This window comes from Squalius cephalus (assembly GCF_949319135.1).
Source record: "Squalius cephalus genome assembly, chromosome: 7".
Taxonomy (NCBI): domain Eukaryota; kingdom Metazoa; phylum Chordata; class Actinopteri; order Cypriniformes; family Leuciscidae; genus Squalius; species Squalius cephalus.
The window spans coordinates 249,170-269,520 of record NC_137128.1 but is presented as its reverse complement, the minus strand read 5'-3'; the positions used below and the strand labels follow the sequence as shown (position 1 = coordinate 269,520).

The 20,351-nt window shown below is 44.0% G+C and overlaps 2 protein-coding genes across 5 annotated transcripts in view; both read right to left on the bottom strand.

Annotated features, from left to right (window-relative positions):
- Positions 1–200: 200 nt before the first annotated feature.
- LOC307161619 (HEPACAM family member 2-like) overlaps positions 201–20,351 on the bottom strand; it is a 36,949-nt gene continuing 16,798 nt past the window's right edge. The window contains exons 6-7 of one of the 4 annotated variants that reach the window (XM_079876472.1): positions 6,599–6,635; positions 201–569 (exon numbers count right to left, since the gene is read on the bottom strand). In XM_079876472.1, the coding sequence (XP_079732598.1) occupies positions 6,612–6,635 (24 nt within the window). In that variant the 3' untranslated portion in view covers positions 201–569; positions 6,599–6,611. The remainder of the gene's footprint in view (positions 570–6,598; positions 6,636–20,351) is intronic. The other 3 variants (XM_079876473.1, XM_079876474.1, XM_079876471.1) reach the window with 3 other exon arrangements.
- On the bottom strand, positions 7,578–17,485 carry LOC307162148 (uncharacterized protein; the record flags this gene model as incomplete). The annotated part of the gene is made up of 4 exons (XM_079877250.1): positions 7,578–8,012; positions 13,059–16,283; positions 16,367–16,484; positions 16,567–17,485. 3 exons carry the CDS (start codon positions 17,483–17,485, stop codon positions 15,245–15,247), a joined length of 2,076 nt encoding a protein of 691 aa, XP_079733376.1. The 3' UTR covers positions 7,578–8,012; positions 13,059–15,244.

The window sequence follows — 20,351 nt, the reverse complement described above, 5'->3', positions numbered from 1 at the left end:
ACAAATGTATACTGCTAAGACTGAAGCGACCGCTTGGAGCTTTTCAACTATTGCTCCATCTACTCGGATGACGAACTTTTACAAAGCACCCCAGGAAACAGTGCATTGCGTTTGTGGTAGCAGCTTCTTGAGCTTCTGGTACCGTGACGTCACTCGAGAAGCCTGGCATGAGAGACTTGAATGAGCTCTCCAGGCGCTGGGCATTTTCATATTTTTTATTCTTTAAATTTGAGCTCCAGAATGCAAACACACACAATAAAAACGGTACATGATCTTAACACCAATAATGAAATGGAGTGGTTAGTACTGATAATTATATTTTCATGAAATGGTAATCACAATCCCTTTAAGAAAATAATGCAATGAGAAGACAATTGGGTATGCCAACTTTAAAGCGTAAATCAACTGGAAACACTGAAGAAGAAAAACAAACAAAACAATTCTTCCTTCTGGGTGGCACAAGGCAACTCTGCGTTTATCTCTGTTATTTGCTGGAGTGATCCAATGGGAGGGGAAGTCCTTCACTTGAACAAGGCTTTTGAATCAGTGAAAGCAATGCAGGAAGCTATCTGGAACAAAACCAATACAAACATTGTTAGGTTATCAACCATGACCTTAGTTTTCACAAGACAGATTCATCGTCAATAAAGCCTGGATACCCCTACTCAGATCATGTCTGTGTTCTTTCCTGGGCGGCAGTGGCTCAGTGGTTCATGTAGATTGTCTACAAACCGGAAGGTGGTTCAATCCCCGGTTCCACCTGACCAAGTGTCGAGGTGTCCTTGAGCAAGACACCGAACCCCAGCTGCTCCCGACGAGCTGGATCGCCTTGCATGGCTGACACCGCCGTCGGTGTATGAATGAGTGAGTGAATGGGTGAATGTGAGGCAATATTGTAAAGCGCTTTGGTGGCCATTGGGTCTATGAAAGCGCAATATAAATGCAGTCCATTTACCATTCTTTCAACAAAGCCAGTGTAAAAACAAACCTGTTTGTTAACTCTTGGCCCTCAACTGCGTAGCTTCTACATTTGTAAATAGAACAGTATAAAAAGGCTAAAGTAATCGATCTGTGTGTCTGGCTGCTGATCTCCTGCTTCTTTTTTCATTTTTAGTTTGTCATTTAGCACAGGGGTTTTCAACTGGTTCTGTGCCAGGGACCACCATTCTGACTAACAAGTAATCGGCGGCCCACTATTGTGTGTGTGTGTGTAGTGTGTGGATTCCTTTGTCAGATAGCACAGTCAGATGCCGAATTGAGAAAATGGCATTTAAAAAAAAAAAAAGAGTTTGTCATGTCATTTTGCTGTGTACTGAACCTATTCACTGCTCCATCAACGTTTCATGCCAAATCGCTATATTTCCTTGTTTAAAATGTACTGCAAGATGCAGTTTCTTTCCAAATCGCGATAAGCGCCAAACCTATATTTAGCCTAAACGCGATACATCCTCTCGACTATTCAGAATTCTCTCTCTCTCTCTCTCACCCTCAAATCACTTGTGCGTATCGCGCCAGACGCTCAATTCGCCTCATTCGCACGTCCGCGCCGCGCTAAACGCCACATTCGCGCCGCAGGACCTCCAGATGCGCGTAAACGCATCTTTACATTGACTTGACATGAAAATCACTTGCGCCAGACGCTCTATTCGCGTTTGGTGTGAACGCCACTCACTCACTCACACAAGGTCATGTCGTGATTTGTTTTATCTAAAGCAGACAATGGTTCTACTTTTTATGGGTTCGACAACTTTATTGAATGCCAATGTTTTTATTACTGACTGACTTGCCTTTTTTTTAACCCTCTGGAGTCTGAGCGGTTTTCTGGGCCCTTGAGATGTTCTGACATGCCCTGACATTTGTGCTTTTTTCAGTTGCTTATAAACATATTAATGGCAAAGGTGTAAATTCACTCTATAAAGCACAAACAGGGCTACCATAATATGTGAGCCACGTGTATGTACATGTTTTCATTTTTGAGAGAATAATGTTTATGCGTGGATATTGAAAAAACTAAAAACTAAAATTTGTTTTTTTTTTAGAGCTCGCGTCCATAATGGAGAACTGTCACGTAATATTGTTTTTTGCCAGCTGTGGTAAACAGCGCGCATTTATGCCGTTCATTCATTCATAAACAGAAACCCGAGAAGGAAAAACTTACTAGTATTCCTCAGCTCGTATTCCTCGTATTGCTCATTATTCCTCACAGCGCTGCCAGACGGTGTTGGCAAGTAATGTTCTGAATAAACTTGTGTTTTGGTTTTCTCGAGCTGATACAGGGGGCGTTCACAGGATTGCGCGGATTACCTCAGCCATTTGCGTTTGAATAGCACACGCTCTCCGTGGGCGGAGTCACATTACATTTGAATTAGCTCTAATGAGGTCGACTGGAATCGCTCTCTTTTAATACAGATTTCACAAGATGAGAATATTTGTTTTTTATATAAATTACTTCATTTTAAAGAAGAGATTTCAAGCTTCATAAAGACATATATCACATGTATGTGTGAGAAGTATTCACTAAGTTATGGTTCATTTTCGGACGCGTTTCAGAATGGACTACACGGACAGAGAAAAGGCAGAACTCGCTTCGTGTTTATTTTTCTTTATTTGTCGAAAAGCACAACACTATGTTTTTATTGTGAGTCAGAGATGGGACCAAGTCACACATGTGCAAGTCTCAAGTAAGTCTCAAGTCTTAACCTTCAAGTCTCAAGTAAGTCCCAAGTATTCTTTTCTTGGGCAAGTCAAGTCAAGTCACAGGCTATGTCAAGTCAAGTCAAGTCAAGTCCTGTTGTAGGTCAAGTCAAGTCACCTTATTATTGTAATTTTACCTGCAGAATCTGATCTTAATAAAGTGAAAAGACCAGGGGCCTCATTTATAAAGCTTGCGTACGCACAAAACGGGGCTGAAAACATGCGTATGCCAGTTCCTGCGCAAAAGGTGGGATTTATAAAGAAAAACTTGAAAATATGCGCACCTGCACGCAAACTCTGACCCATGCGTACGCACATTTTGGAGACGGAGCAGTTTGGCGACACCGATGGTGAGCTGGAGTTAAATGTTTTTTTGGTCACTTTTAGAATTTAGAATTAAAATTAAACATAATACAGAAAGATAATACAAATATAATTTCACTCACCAAACCTGTCACTTGAAGCAAATATCCATTCCTTCTTAAATGTCCGCGCCAGCGAGCGCGTTGGGCCGTTTAGTGAAACTGACGCAGTTTAAATAAATAAAATAATGATTTAAACTATGTTTTACTTCTGATATAAACATTTAGATTAAATATGCCATTCAAATTATGGAGTTAAACACTTAAACATGAATTCATCCTGAATAGTTACAATTTTTTTTTATATTCAATCAATAGAAATATTTGTTGTGGATGCGATTGTTTTTGAACACTTTCTGTGGCGTGCTTTAATGTTTTAACCACAGAGATAATTGCTTATCATGATAATACCAGATTGTCTGAGAAAATAGTTTTGTGCAAATAATGCACAAGGTCTATCCGTTTCCATTAAAAATGAATTAAAATAGAATATTAAAAATAAAATTCGGCAAGTGGAAAAGATTGAGAAAAACTTTCTCTGAAATGTATTTTACACTATTTGATTTATGTAGGCTATTCAAAAACAAGGCAAGGATAGACAACTACTTGATTTGTATTAATGTAATGTTTCTTGTACCGTTTATATCATTTGCATATGATTATTCATCCACGTGATAACGTTTAAGTTATCACGTGGATGAATAATCATATGCAAATGATATGTAGATGAGGATCTGCATAGTAAAACGAGGCGTTGTAAGCTCCATATATGGTTATTTCAGGTGGAGACGCATGTACGCACAATCTTCAGCTGACTGGGATTTATAAAGTGAATTCTGCGCAGGTTCTGGCGTACGCACGGTTTTATAAGTCTGAATATTTTTTTGCGTACGCCATTTTTGGCTTTTGTGCGTACGTACACTTTTAGTAAGGATCCTACGCACAGTTTTATAAATGAGGCCCCAGATATGGGTAACTGTCAATAAATTACAATAATTTGGAGTTGCATTGTAAATACTCATGTTCAGTAAAATACATCATGGAATCAAACAAAATTGTAACTTCATAAAATTATTTATTTTTCACTTCTGCCAACAGTGTTTAAAATGTAACAAAGTTTAATGTTGTACGTAAACTGTGTTTACAATAAGTGTATTGTGATTGTCAAAACATTTTAGTAACTAAACTGAATTGTATTCGGTTTAGTGACAACATGTTACAATGTTTACATGGTACAATTTCTGGTAAGCTACGTTTTTTTATTATTTCAATTCAATTATTGTGATCTGATTTAATATTGACTCATTTGGATAAATATTAGGTAGGCTACACAAGATAGGCAACTCACAACTCACCTAATGCTGTAAACATACAGAGAAATATAATGCGTTTTTTATTATAATAACAACTTTATTTAAAGGTGCATAACGCAAGTCTCTGAGTTTTTGCAGAACTATGCCCCCCTCTGGCGACAAATGAAACTGCAGCACTGCAACTGAACGCGCATGACGTCACGCCCAGTCTCAGATTCCGACCCGAATCCCTCTTATTTATTTTACTGTACAGGATTATAGAGGCAATCGCATTGATCAGAGAAGGGCTCATTCAGCCCATCAGGCAATTGTTTAAGCATGTATGGGTTAGAATAACGGGTATTTTTAACTTTAAAAGTTGCATAATGCACCTTTAATGATAAGTAAAAATATAATAAATATGTAATAGGCTAGTACACATATTTAGCAAAATACTTTTTTCTAGCCAACTAACGTGCTATAGCCATATTATGGTCATCAAATGGCTTTCCTGGGGTAAATGTTATGTGACATAATTGTTCTCCAGCTGTTTTACTGACCCATTTGTTTGATTGATTGGTCGATATTATGAGGAATATACATTTCGGTAAGTTGTAGGCCTACTGTATCTTTCAACATTGTTCATTCGTGTTTATTTCTAGAGATGATCGGTTCACCTGCCACTAGGGATCTGTCGCGTCACATTTACAAGCGCCAAAACGGTATTTATTGTTTGAATTTCGTAATAAAACTGACAGAATCTGAGAGCTGAGATTTTTTTTATATCATATGTAACCTGCTCTTGCGTCGCGATTTTTCTGTGCGTGAGAAAATGAATGTGTGGCGACGTGAGAGCATGTGAAAAGTGTCGCGTGTGTCTCACGTTGAATGCGTGAATTGGCAGCTCTGTCTGGCTATCCGTGATGTTAATGTTGCATGTCTTGCAAAGCGTTGTTCATCTTTTGCCATCTTGTGAATAATTCTTGAAGCCGAAAGCGATGACCCTCGGAGTCAGTACCCCTCCGGCTGACATGATGTGATATCTGATCTAAGTGGGCGTGGTGTGCAAGGTACGAGAGGGCGCGACTGATGATAGTGTCGTGATCCAGTCATGACAACGCTATTCTCAGCCTGCGCTCCAGCTGGGTAATCAACTTTATTTTTTAAAATAATTTATATATTTTATATTCAAACTGAAAACATGATGTGATTAACACTCAAGTCATTCAAGTCATCGTGTCTCAAGTCAAGTCAAGTCCCGAGTCTTTAACTTCCAAGTCCGAGTCAAGTCTCAAGTATTAAATTTTTTGTCAAGTCAAGTCACAAGTCATAAAAATAGCGACTCGAGTCGACTCGAGTCCAAGTCACCAAGTCACAAGTCCCCATGTCTGTTGTGAGTATACACAAAAATAATACACATTTAACAGAATTGATTGATGTATGAAACTTGTTTTGTAAAATCAAAGTCAAAAGAGTATTTTGGGTCTCAATTCAACTCATAAGGAAAAAAGCGAGCAGATCACGCCGGCGTGATCTCCGACCTCTGAGGGTTAAAAACCGAAACCCCTGATTTAGCAGATTGCAGAAATCGCACATCAACAGCAGCTGCTGCTGCAGAGTCACTAAGAACATGACTAAATCACACCCAAAGGGCCAAGCACAAGGAAGTGAAACAAGTTGTGAAAGGTCAAACGTATAGTGAGTCAGGGACAGAGCTGGAGTTTGAAGCAGGACGGTCCTGGTTTCAAGGGCCTTTCCCCTAGCATTCAACATTCAGCCTCCTTGGTCATAGCGTGTGTGTATTGTGCTATTCACACATCAGCTTGAACAAGCAGGTTGCACACAACGCACAAACATAATTGTATAGAAAGGAGCAACATTTACATTAAACCAACTCTCCTTTAATTATTTAAATTTCATGCGGGTCACACAAAAGTTTCTCCAAAGAACAATCGCCTCCATAGAATGATGACATTGTCTTTAAATGATCTCTTATGTCTGTCCTCTCTGGAACTGGAACCTGTGTGCATTGTACAATTTGCCTTTCCTGACCCAGGTGTTGCGCTTGACATTTCTGAGGAGCTTGACATTGCTACCCTGGATATGTACTTTCACACTAGCAGGAAATTTGACCCAGGTTGCCAGTGTGAAGGCTCCTTTAATCACACCTCATTTCACAGATTGGATACGAAAGGGTCTGATTAAAACTGTTTGAAGTGTCTGCCCTGGTCGTATCAAAAGTCAACACACCGTATCATCAGCTTCAGGGGTTGATGTGGTCTGTTTCCTGTATAAAAACAAAGAAACAGTGCATCGCAACTTCAGAAACTGGGTCATTTTCCAAAAGCAGTTTACAGATGACATCACCATAATCAAGTGGAATCTTTCTTATTAAACACTTAATTGGTTTTACTGGGATTCAAAAGGTGGTGTAAATCAGAAAAAAGCCTGCAGTACATTGTCAAAATTAACTTGAATCTAGCATGAGGAGATAGAGGAACCTTCTCTACAAAAGACAGCAGCTGAAACTGTTACTATGTCATTCAAAACGTTTAGAGCAGCTGCCATACACCCATGACCTGAACGAAAACCAGACTGCACATTCAATTATATATTGTTACTATCTCAAAAATATTTTTGGTCAAAAAATATTTCCATTACTTTAGTAACGTAGGGGTAACACAGAAATTGGCCTATAGCAACTGGGATCTGATAGGTCACCCCCTTTAAAAGAGTCTGAACGACAGCAGATTTACAAACTTCTGGAATTTCGGCTGTTTGAATTGAAAGATTGTTTAAGTATGGCAATGGGGTTGAAATAATAGGTGCTGCTAACTTTAAGAATGCAAAGTTTTCTCAAAGCTGGATCCGTTTTAGTGGAATCTCTGAATGTGAGGACGTTTTATGAACTGACGTTTGCTCCCGGATAGGGGATAAATACCACGGATTTTCCCCTTCTTCCCCAGCTTTCGTTCATTTGCATCCCTCCACCACCCCATCACCCCCTTGCAGCCCCCCTTTGGAAGACTCATCAGTCTGTGTGGGGGGATCCCAACTACCTCGTCCCTACGGCCAGGTAGTCCTCCCTCCAGCCAAGCAGGTTAAGCCAAAGGAGACGACAACTTCACTCTGTATTTCATTATTCCAATAAACTTTATAGACCTTATTAAAATGTTTCCTGGGGAGGTCTTTCTCTTAGCCTCTTGAACTCTTTGTTTTTTGTTTTTTTGTACATGCTGCATATGTACCCCTCATATGTAAATCCTTAATACTTTTTTCATGTCACTTATTTCCATTGCTTTTCAAACACATTTTTTCTATTTTTCTAATTTCTACTACTCCAAAGCTGCATTACAATTTCCGATTTAGTTTTTCTGTTGTTTTCAGCTCTGTTTTTTTTGTGTGTACGACTCATCCCCGTTCCCATGCTATTTTTCTGGTTCACCAATAATACATATATTTTTTCTTTTCATGTAACTGTAGCTGTTGGATTACTCTGTCCAACGTACTCAGACAGCCTCGCTCTCATTTCTGATAGTTGTATTTTTCATACAAAAGGGAAAAAAAAAGTTAAGTCTCGCTCATAGCAATAAAATAAATAAAAAATCTATTAGTTAAACAGTAAAAAAAAAATCGTCTCGGTTACATTTGTAACCCTCGTTCCCTGAGTACAGGGAACGGAGACGTGACGTCGGGGAGTTCCCTGACGAATTGGGATCACGCTAGGGAGCCAATTGCCTTCGAGAAGTTAACAACGAGCCAATGGACATTGGCATGCAAGTTTTGCATTCCGAGACCCGCCTACCAGCGCGTGTATAAAGGCGGAAGTAAACGAATGCGCATGCGTCGCGTCTGAACGCGTTGTTGTCTTTGGAGCTCCATCGATTTGATTTATAATTCTTGATTTTACTCTTTAAACTTACTTACAACAAACATCTTCTACTTTTCCTCACCGAGAAGCACTACTGCTCAAACCTCATAGTTACAACACGGACTGTTGAGCAGACGCGTCTCGAGCCTGTTAGTGATCCAACGCTGGATACTCTTATAGGTTACGTCCGTGGATCACGGCTGAACGCGTCTTCTCAACACACACTTACAAACATTTATTTATTTATTTTTTCGCCTATCGTGCGTCTACTCTACACCCGTGCCGCTAAAAGACGGATTATATCTAAGACGTTAGTCAGAAATTAGTATTAATATTGATAGCATCACTGGTAGCGTCGTTGCTAACTTACTGTCCACCTGTTAAAATGGCGAATATATCAGATGTAAGTAGTCTACCTTTTGGTGCAGGTGAGGACACATTTGAGCTGCACGCGGTGCAGTCTGAGCTGGAAGCTGTTGAGAAACAGATCCACGACCTTTTAGCGAGACAAGCCGAGCTAATAGACCGGCGATTAGCTCTTGACACTCACGCGCCGCCGCCGATGCTCACAAATCAGAGATTAATGTTACTAACCCGCTGACTATGACCTCGTCTACTCCGTGCGTTACTCAGCATCGGTCCCGAGCGTCGAGGTCACGACCAGCCATGATCTCGTTCACTCCGGCTCCAACACGCCATCACGAAGCCTGGATATTTCCGCAGCGGAAGACACGAGTCAGGTCTAGACCAAGACCCTCTCCGACCCTCCCGGTTTTCGAGTTATCTACACAAAACCGCTTCTCCCCTCTTCGCGAAACAGAACGCGATGCTGTGATCATCGGTGATTCCATCGTTCGACACGTACACGCTACATCAGGTAAAAATAAGGTGCACAGTCACTGCTTTCCTGGTGCTCGTGTTTCTGAAATCGCTGCTCGCGTCCCCGAGATTCTGAACGAGCGCGTCGGAACCGTGGTCCTGCACGCGGGAGGGGCAGACATCAGGCTACGCAAGACGGAAGTTCTGAAGAAAGACTTCAGGAATCTGATCGATACGGTACGCAGCACATCGCCTGATATAACGATTATTGTGTCAGGACCGCTTCCCACGTACCGACTAGGCAATGAAAAGTTTAGCAGATTATTCGCGCTAAATGAATGGTTAATATCATGGTGCAATGAGCAGAAACTGCTCTTTGTAAATAATTGGAATCTGTTTTGGGAGCGTCCTAGGCTTTACCGTGCTGATGGCTTACACCCAAACAGATTCGGATCGGATCTTCTGTCAGATAACATCTCCAAAATGTTAAATACCTTTTGACTAGTAACCAAAAGTCCAAATCGTAGTCTCTGCTGCACCAAATTAACTGATATAAACACTAGTGTAGAACATTGCATAGAAATTGTGTCTATTCCTCGTTTAGTGAGATCAAATAATAAATCTACTGCAGGATCTAGGAAAAATCTAATCGTTATTAAAACAGAAAATGTTGCTATTAGTAAACAAAAACAATTTCTAAAGCTAGGTCTTTTAAACATTAGATCACTCACACCTAAGGCAGTTATTGTAAATGAAATAGTCACAGATAATAGCTTCGATGTACTTTGCCTTACTGAAACCTGGCTTAAACCAAATGATTATTTCGGTCTAAATGAGTCTACTCCATCAGGATACTCCTACAAACATGAGCCCCGTCTGATTGGTCGTGGCGGCGGTATTGCAACAATCTATAGAGATTTTCTTAGTGTTACTCAGAAAACGGGTTATAAGTTTATTTCATTTGAAGTACTTGTACTAAATGTTACGCTCTTAGACGCTAGAAAAACATCCCTATTATCTTTAGCCTTGGCTACCGTATATAGACCGCCAGGGCCTTACGCTGATTTCCTAAAAGAATTTGCAGATTTTCTCTCAGACCTATTGGTCAATGTCGATAATGCATTAATTGTTGGAGATTTTAACATACACGTAGATAATCAAAATGATGCGTTAGGGGCTGCGTTTATCGATTTATTAAACTCCTTTGGGGCTAAGCAAAACGTTACCGGACCAACTCATCGTTTTAATCATACACTCGATTTAATTATATCACTTGGAACCGATCCAACCGATATAGATATCATTCCACAAAGTGATGATGTCACTGACCATTACATGGTAACTTGCATATTACGTACCCCTGTAATATATCATGCTGCGCCGCGTTATCGATTAGGCAGAACAATCCTTCCATCCACCATAGATAATTTTTCAAATAGCTTATCGGATCTGTCTCAGCTGCTGTCTGAACCTAAACAAACAGATGAACTAGAGGAACTAACCAGCACTATGAGCACCATTCTCTCTGGAAAATTGAATATTGTTGCACCTATGAGACTAAAAAAGGTCAGAGAGAAAATTAAAGTACCATGGTACAACAATACTACGCGTGTTCTAAAGAGAGAAACTCGTAATTTAGAGCGTAAATGGAAACAAACTAATTTAGAGGTTTTTAGAATCGCTTGGAAAGACAGTACGTCACGTTATAAAAAGGCCCTAAAAGCGGCCAGGGCTGAGCATCTCCGCAAACTAATAGAAAATAACCAAAACAATCCTAGGTTTTTATTTAACACCGTGGCTAGACTAACAAATAAACAAGCGTCACCTGAACAAAATATTCCGTTACAGTTTAGTAGTAATGATTTCATGAAATTTTTCACTGAGAAAATAGAAAACATCAGAACCACAATTGTAAACATTCAATCCTCAATCGCGCCTTATAATTCAGCCTCGATTATCACCCCGCAAGAACAATTACAGTGCTTTACAACTATAGAACAAATAGAGTTAAATAAACTTATCACTTCCTCTAAAACAACAACATGTTTATTAGATCCCATACCAACTAAACTACTGAAAGAAGTGTTACCTGTAGTGGAAGAGCCTCTCCTCAATATTATTAACTCATCTTTAACTTTAGGTCATGTTCCAAAAACATTTAAACTGGCAGTTATAAAACCTCTCATTAAGAAACCACAATTAGACCCAAATAATCTAGCAAATTATAGACCCATTTCAAATCTTCCTTTTATGTCCAAAATACTAGAAAAAGTTGTGTCCGCCCAACTAGGCTCTTTCTTACAAGAAAATGACATCTATGAAAAGTTTCAGTCTGGGTTCAGGCCGCATCATAGCACTGAAACTGCGCTCGTTAAAATCACAAATGATTTACTCTTAGCTTCTGACCAAGGCTGTATCTCAATATTAGTTTTACTTGATCTTAGTGCTGCGTTCGATACTATAGATCATACAATACTCTTAGATCGACTACAAAATTATACCGGTGTTCAAGGACAAGCATTAAGCTGGTTCAGATCATACCTATCTGACCGATACCATTTTGTCTATTTAAATGGAGAAAAATCGATCATAACTCCAGTAAACTATGGAGTGCCGCAAGGATCTGTGTTAGGCCCTCTATTATTCTCAATATATATGCTGCCACTTGGAAATATTATAAGGAAACATGGAATTAGTTTCCATTGTTATGCTGATGACACTCAAATATATGTTTCATCACGGCCGGATGAAAACGCTAAATTATCCAAATTGACAGAGTGTGTTAAAGATATAAAAGATTGGATGACGCGCAATTTTCTTTTATTAAATCCAGACAAGACAGAGGTACTACTTATCGGTTCAAAAAACCGCCCACAAAACCTCTTACAATACAACTTTAACATAGTAGGATGTCCCGTTACTTTATCCTCTACTGTAAAAGACCTGGGTGTTATATTAGATTGTAACCTGTCTTTTGAAAATCATATTTCATATGTTACAAAAACAGCCTTTTTCCACCTCAGAAACATTGCTAAGCTACGTAATATGCTCTCTGTTTCTGATGCAGAAAAGTTAGTTCATGCGTTCATGACCTCGAGATTAGATTACTGTAATGCTTTATTGGCTGGTTGTCCTGCATCCTCAATAAACAAGCTACAGTTAGTCCAAAATGCCGCCGCTAGAGTTCTTACTAGATCAAGAAAATTTGACCATATAACACCAATTATCACTGCATTGGTTACCTATAAAGTTCCGTATTAATTACAAGGTATTGCTACTGACTTATAAAGCCCTAAACGGCTTAGCTCCAGTCTATTTAACGGATCTTCTATCGCCCTATAATCCATCCCGCTCTTTAAGATCACTAAATTCGAGGCTTTTGGTCATACCTAGGATATCTAGATCAACTAAAGGAGGGAGAGCATTTTCACATTTAGCACCAAAACTCTGGAATAGTCTTCCGGATACTGTTCGTTGCTCAGACTCGCTCTCCCAGTTTAAAACTAGATTAAAGACGCATCTCTTCAGCCAGGCATTTATATAATATTTTTAATCTTACAGTAAAATCCGGTCTTTACTTCATAAACGCCAGAGGAGAACTGGCCCCCGACTGAGCCTGGGTTCTCCCAAGGTTTTTTTTTTTCTCCATTAGGTCACCTGATGGAGTTTTTCGGTTCCTTGCCACTGTTGCCTTTGGCTTGCTCAGTTGGGGATACTTAATTTAATTAATCAATCAACAATACTATTGATCAGCATTATCAAACATGGATGTTTTAAACTAGAAACAAACACTGATGTACTATTTTATTTAATCCTGTGAAGCTGCTTTGATACAATCTGTATTGTGAAAAGCGCTATATAAATAAAGTTGACTTGACTTGACTTAAACATTGCTTCATTGCTTTTCGCTGAGGAGCCGAACAGTCACGGACCCCAGCGAAGGTACAGCAACGTGGCGAGGGGACGACACGTCTCCGTTCCCTGTACTCAGGGAACGAGGGTTACATACGTAACCGAGACGTTCCCTTTCGTCCTGGGAACTCCGATGTGTCGTCTGGGAGTTCCCTGACGAATTGGGATCCCTATTAAAACGCCATGGTGCTGGCCCCTTCCAGCGCCCAGCTAAGCCGCCCCGCAGCAGTTTTTGAATAAGCGGGGGGCTAGCTAGGGAATCCACTGCAGTTCCGCAAGACCCACACAGAGGATGCATTGGATAACACTGGGAAGCGTGCCACAACCCCCGAGGGGGGAGGAGACGCTGCAGACATATGGAGCCCCCGAGCGCACTCAATCAGGGGCGACGGAACGGGCCCGTCAGGGGAAGACACGGCTGAACTGCACGTGGCAAAATAAGGGTAACAGACCACTACACCCAGTCCACTAGGAACTCTTACTAGAGGTAGCAGACCTGGCGCCGGGCGGTCCGCACGCCTGGCACCGGAGGGGGTGATGGAGGAACTCCCGAGGCCCACCGACTTCGGGCGCCAACGGAGCAAAAAGACGCACTTATCCGGCCGAGGCACGGAGTGGCGTGCAAGCCGACACAACCTATTCCCTCGACTCCCTGGCCGTAGCCAGAACACAGGAGGAAACCGGTTCCACACGAAGGCTATAGAATCTAGCGAACGTGTTAGGTGTCGCCCAGCCCGCAGCTCTGCAGATGTCTGTCAGCGAGGCGCCTTGAGCCAACGCCCAGGAGGCGGCAACACCTCTAGTAGAGTGAGCACGCAACCTGGGGGGGACAAGGCTCACCCTGAGACTCATAGGCTCGGGCGATGGCATCCACTAACCAGTGGGCCAACCTCTGCTTGGAGACGGCCTTCCCCTTTTGCTGGCCTCCATAACAGACAAAGAGCTGATCTGAGGCTCTGAAGCTTTGCGTTCTGTCTACATAAAGCCGCAATGAGCGGATGGGACAGAGAAAAGCCAGGGCTGGGTCTGCCTCCTCCTGGGCGGTCTGTGGCAGACCACTCAGAACCTCCACGTCCCGTCCAGGGACCAGACATGGAGTTTCCAGAGATCTGGACGCGGGTGCCATAGAGTGCCCCATCTCTGAGAAAGAAGGTCCTTCCTCAGAGAAATGGGCCAGGGAGGGGCTGTCGCGAGGAGCGTGAGTTCTGTGAACCAAGTCCTGAGGGGCCAATATGGGGCCACTAAGAGGACCTGCTCCTCGTCCTCCCTGACTTTGCACAGGGTCTGTGCAAGAAGGCTCACTGGGGGGAACGCATACTTGCGTAGGTCCCGGGGCAAGCTGTGAGCCAGGGCGTCCATGCCGAGGGTCCCCTCGGACAGGGAGTAAAACCACTGGCAATGGGTCGTGTCCGGAGAGGCAAACAGGTCTACCTGTGCGACTCCGAAGACACTCCAAATCAGCTGGACCGCCTGGGGATGGAGTCGCCATTCTCCGGGCAGGGGAGGCAACCGTGAGAGCTCGTTGGCCACACGGTTGAGCGCCCCTGGAACGTGAATAGCACGAAGCGACCTCAGATGCTTTTGACTCCATAGGAGGAGATGGGAGGCGAGTCGCGACATACGACGGGAGCGTAGACCACCTTGACGGTTGATGTACGCAACGGTAGCAGTGCTGTCCGTACGGACCAGTACGTGCTGGTGTCTGAGAAACCTCTTGAGGCGACACAAAGCAAGGGTATGCTTGCAACTCTAGGCAGTTGATGTGCCAATGCAGCTGGGGCCCCGCCCACAGACCCGAGACTGCATGCCCTTTGTACGTGGCCCCCCATCCCATGGCAGAGGCATCTGTGAAAACCACAGCATGCCTGGAAACCCGGATCAGGGGCACTACGGCCCGAAGAAACGCAGGATCTGACCATGGGGGAAAGGTTTGGCGACAGTGCGGGGTTACTTTGACCCGGAACGTGCCACTCTGCCACGCCCATCTCGGGACTCGATCGTGAAGCCAGTGCTGTAGCGGTCTCATATGTAACAAACCGAGCGGCGTAACTGCGGCTGCCATATGTCCCAGGAGCCTCTGAAATTATTTCAGTGGAACCGCTGTCCTGCCTCGAAAAGACCTGAGGCAGGTGAGCACCGACTGGACGCGCTCCTCTGTGAGGCGCGCAGTCTGGGCAACCGAGTCCAGTTCCATACCGAGATAAGAGATCCTCTGCATGGGGCAGAGTTTGCTCTTGTCCCAGTTGACCTGAAGCCCCAACTGACTGAGGTGCCGGAGCACCATGTCCCTGTGATCACACAACATCTCGAGAGTGAGCTATGATGAGCCAGTCGTCGAGATAGTTGAGGATGCGAACGCCTTGCTCTCGCATGGGAGCAATGGCCGCCTCCGCGACTTTCGTGAAGACGCGGGGGGACAGGGCCAGCCCGAAGGGTAGGACTTTGTACTGATACGCTCGACCCTCGAAAGCAAACCGAAGAAACGGTCTGTGACGAGGAAGAATCGATACGTGAAAGTAGGCGTCCTTCAGGTCGATCGCTGCAAACCAATCCTGGGGACGGATGCACTCGAAAATGCACTTCTGCGTGAGCATCTTGAACGGGAGTTTGTGCAGGGCCCAATTCAAGACACGCAGGTCCAGGATTGGCCGTAACCCACCGGTGTTCTTGGGTACAATGAAGAACGGGCTGTAAAACCCGGACCTCATCTCGGCAGGAGGGACCGGCTGGATTGCGTCCTTCGCCAGCAGGACGTCGATCTCTTTCCGCAAGACAGGGGCATCCAGTGACCGCACACAGGATAAGTGGACGCCCCTGAACTTGGGAGGCCGGCGAGCAAACTGATTTGCATAGCCGAGCCGAATGGTGCGAATGAGCCATCGGGACGGAGCCGAAAGCGCTAGCCAGGCTTCCAGGAACCGTTCCAATGAGCCCACCCGGACCACCGGCGTACCCGCGGAGGGGCAGCGAGGTGGAGGACAGGGATCCGGCTCTGGTGGCGTCTTGGCACCTAAGAGTGGGATCTGGGTGCAGGAACTGACACCTACCTGCTCCCACCGGGGGGCAGACGGCAGAGAGAGCACGAGGGCTTTCTGCTGCGGGCTGCCCCGTGGCGAGGGGAGGGGGAGAGACGAGGAACGAGGCCCTGACTCCTCGTGACCTGGTCTCAGCGCCTCCGGGCCCAGCCACAGGGAGGAGTGACGCAACCGGGGCTTACCCGCAGGCTGGGGAGAGGGGAGCAGGAGTCGTGCCGCTCTTTGACGACACGCACTGCTACTCTGACCCTCTGGGACGGGGGAGACTGGGTGCCCATCAGTCTCGGCCGTGGATGACCTGGAAGAGGAGGTAGAAACTGCTCTTTTATTGCAAAAGTGGGTACCGCTGACTGGGTTAGGGTTGGTAACCCTAACCCAAACAAAAAATTCTCCACCCGGCCCTCCCCCGGGGGAAGGAGGTGTGCAGAGGCACCTTTCCGAAGAGCAGTCACATCCTCGTCCAGGTCGCCCGTCTCAGGAACGCTTCCCTCTCCTCTTCCTGGGCGGGGCCGGAGGCGTCTGAGCGTGCTGGGTCACCCTCTTGCGGCCAGACCTCCTTCCCTCAGGTTGTGGCTGCTGACCTGGAGGTGGAGCGGCGGCAGGAGGGCGTCCTCGGCGACGAGCAGCCCTTCGCCTGTGCAAGACATGCCGCATAGCCTCTGACTGCTCCTGGGCGGCGGAGAACTCCTGGGCTAAGTTCTCCACCGCGTCGCCGAAGAGGCCACCTTGGGATATGGGGAAGTTGAGAAGCTTGTTTCTCTCAACGTCCCTCATATCCGCAAGGTTAAGCCAGAGGTGGCGTTCCTGGACCACGAGTGTGGACATCGCCCGACCCAGGGAACGTGCGGTGACTTTCGTCGCCCGGAGGGCGAAGTCGGTCGCCGTACGCAGCTCCTGCAGCAGAGCTGGGTCGGGAACACCCCCCTGCAAGTCATGGAGTGCCTTGGCCTGGTGGACCTGCAGCAACGCCATGGCATGCAGAGCGGAACCGGCGTCTCCACACGCTCTGTAGGCATCCCCGGTCAGACCAGAGAAAAACCTACAGGCGCGGGAGGGGAGCGAGGGGGCACCCCGCCAAGTAGAAGCGGTCCTTGGACACAAGTGCATCGCAAGAGACCGCTCCACCGGGGGGATACCCTCGCACCCGTGCGCCTCTCCACCGTCAAGGGTGGTGAGGAGGGAGGGGCGAGTGGGTCTAGGTCTGGACGCCAGAGGCGTCAGCCAAGACTTCCTCAACTCCTCATGCACTTCCGGGAAGAAAGGCACCGTAGCGGACTGTGGGGCAGCCACACGGCCCGCTCCGACTGACCAATCATCAAGCCACGAAGGTTCGGGAGCGGATGGAGGGTTCCACACGAGCCCGACATTCGCGGCTGCCCTTTCGAGCATAGCGGCCATTTCCGGATCCGGCTCAACCACAACCACCACACCCGAAGGGGGCAGAGCCGCTGAGTCATCACCAGAAGATGACCGCTCCTCCTCCGATGCCGCGATCGACATCTGATCCTCAGGCGGTGCCCCGAAAGAGACCACCGGAGCCCGAAAGAGACCACCGGAGCCCCGAAAGAGACCACCGGAACCCCGAAAGAGTGCCCCGAAAAGAGACCAGGGCCCCGGAGGCCCTGCCGGAAGCACCAATGGAAACGAGCTACTAGAGGAGTGGGAAGCACGTGAAGATCTTTCACCGCACGGAGCATTCCTCACTGTGATCCTCATCCGCTCATCAACAGGAATGGCCGAAGTAGCCGCCTGCTGAACTGTATGAACTACAGGAATTTGTATTTTTTAAAAAAAAAACAGAATTAGATCTACCATGATAATAATAATCATTTATTTGCGCTGCAATGACGGTAGCTTTGACCCAGATTAATCCTGAGTGTTCCCTTCCCATCGCTTACAGTTATTAGTTTATTATGCTCAAGCTCCACATTTTCGTCACGGTGCAGTCACTCACTGTACAGCTGTCGGGAATATCCAGTATCAAGCGCGTTATATTATTACAATAATTGCGACTGGACCCGGCGCTTACTGGAGACTTTATTGGAAGTTTTAATCTATCTATCTAGACCAGTGGTCCCCAACCTGAGGCTTGCCGCCAGACCCTCCAATGTTGCCAGCAGCTTCTTCAGATATATATATGCTTTGTTTTCCCCAATCTCAAAAAAAAAAAATCACGGTAATAATAATAATAATAATAATAATAGGTAATAATAAATCATATAATAATTAAATTGTGCATAATTCTTTGTGAGCTACCTTCCTCCCCACCCATTACACAGTACCAGCAGTTTGAATGACAGGCAAGTTATGCAAGCCGGTGTCACAGGGCAATATTGAGGAGTGAGCTCTAATTCAAATGGGAGGTTCCGTTCACCAGATGCTGGAATGCCTTTCTTCGAATGACTTTGACAATTACAATGTATTTTTTTAGTATTGTAAAATAGTAAAGTATTGTTAGTATAATTGTGTGTGTACCAAACTGTATTTCAGTAGCATCTTTCCAGTCATAACTAGCTAACGTTACTGTATTAGTACAGCCTGTGTAATTTATGTTCGCTCCTTAAACTAAGATCCTGGTTAATTTTATACTTTCCCAATAGTTTTTTTTTTTTCATAGGAAAAAGTTTTATCAAATCTACATGTGGGAAAGTGTCTCAAACACACAGTAGTTTTAAAAAAATAGTGGTAAGTTGTTTAATTAAGTTCTATATGATCATGTTTTACGTTACGATAACAATACTTATTTTAAGTTCGTTACATATTCATTGCGTTTAGCATTCCTGGGGTAGCTCTGTTTTCGAAAGCCGTTCTGATCAGCGCACGTATTATTTTGGTCTTATTTTTAGCTTAATCGAAAATGTCTAATACTCTGTATAACTAGGTGAGAATAACTAACATGAGCCTGGGATCATTATATTTATACACAGTATGTGGTTCACCCAAACAGATTAAGTCGATGATCTATTTGAGGAGTTACATTTAACACTCAAATATGGAGGACCAGACAACCATTTTGGATTATAACTTGTGCAAAGGTTACAAGGCAATGACAAATGCTATGGAGAAAAATTTGTGCCAAAATTAAAAATAAATAAGTAAAATTCGAAATAAATAATTAAATAAATAAAAAACTAAATCTAAATCCTGGTGCACAAACTTGTAATCGGAGTTCCTTACAGCGTGAAGCAGCTCTCTAGAAAGTACACATGTCTGGATCAGAGATATATAGCTGTGGTCTGGAGGCTGTAACTGACGCCATTTTGGCTCACACAGAGTTCTTATCATGCACTAAGCAAGCGGGAATTTGGATCCAACATGGCACATACGGTCTTCAGTTTCATAACACTCAACAAATCAGCCAGACTCGAGAGGTAAAGAATCACTTCATGAGTTTTGATAGGCTGGTAACTCGACTCTGTCTGCCACGCAGCTTGTTCACAGGGTGAATCAAAAGAACCGATTCAATGGTACTTTGATCCGATTCCCATCGTTCACCTGAGTGAGTCCTTCAAAAAGAACGATTTGTTTGCGAACTGCACATCACTAGTGTGGAGAGGGCTCCCTTGGTAAAAATATATTGGGACTTTCCAACAGCCAATCTACTCGACTCAAAATAAAGTCGCCATTTACCGACCCACATTTAACTTGAATTAAAAGCTCCCTAATCTTTTCTAGGACAAGACTCATACAAGTCATATTGCACACATTTGTAACGTATGGAATATTCACAGCATTGAAACTGTACAACAACGACTGCACACCTCTCCGCACTACCACCAGGCAAAGCTAGTAGATCACCGACTCACTTATTGTCCCGCCCATCGAGCATGATTGACGGTAGCTCAAAGATTGTGCCAAAATGAACAGACGAAATAAAGAAAGAAATAAAAAACGAAATACAGATAAAAAACTAAAAAAGCGAAATAAAAGACGGAATATATTAGTAAATAAAAAACTAAATATGTAAAATACTAAATAAATAGATAAATATATTTCAGTTTCTACTTTATGGATTTATTTTGTTTTATATTTATGTATTTATTGATATTTGTATGTATTTATTTTGTTTTGTATTTATTTATTTATTTATTTATGTATGTATTTAATTATTTATTTCTAATTTTATTTATTTATTTGTTTTTTAATATTGGCCCAAATGATCCTCCATAGAACACTGTATTAAAATGATTACAGAAACGTAACATGATACATATTCTACAGTACCATCTACCATCAGGTATTTGTAACGCAGCTTGCCGTAAACCGGAGCACAAACCCGGCTGTACAATGATTACGTAGTTCTGGAATTCAGAGTCGACTAACATCCGGTACCTGGCTCGAATGCAAGGTCAACATGCGATAATGT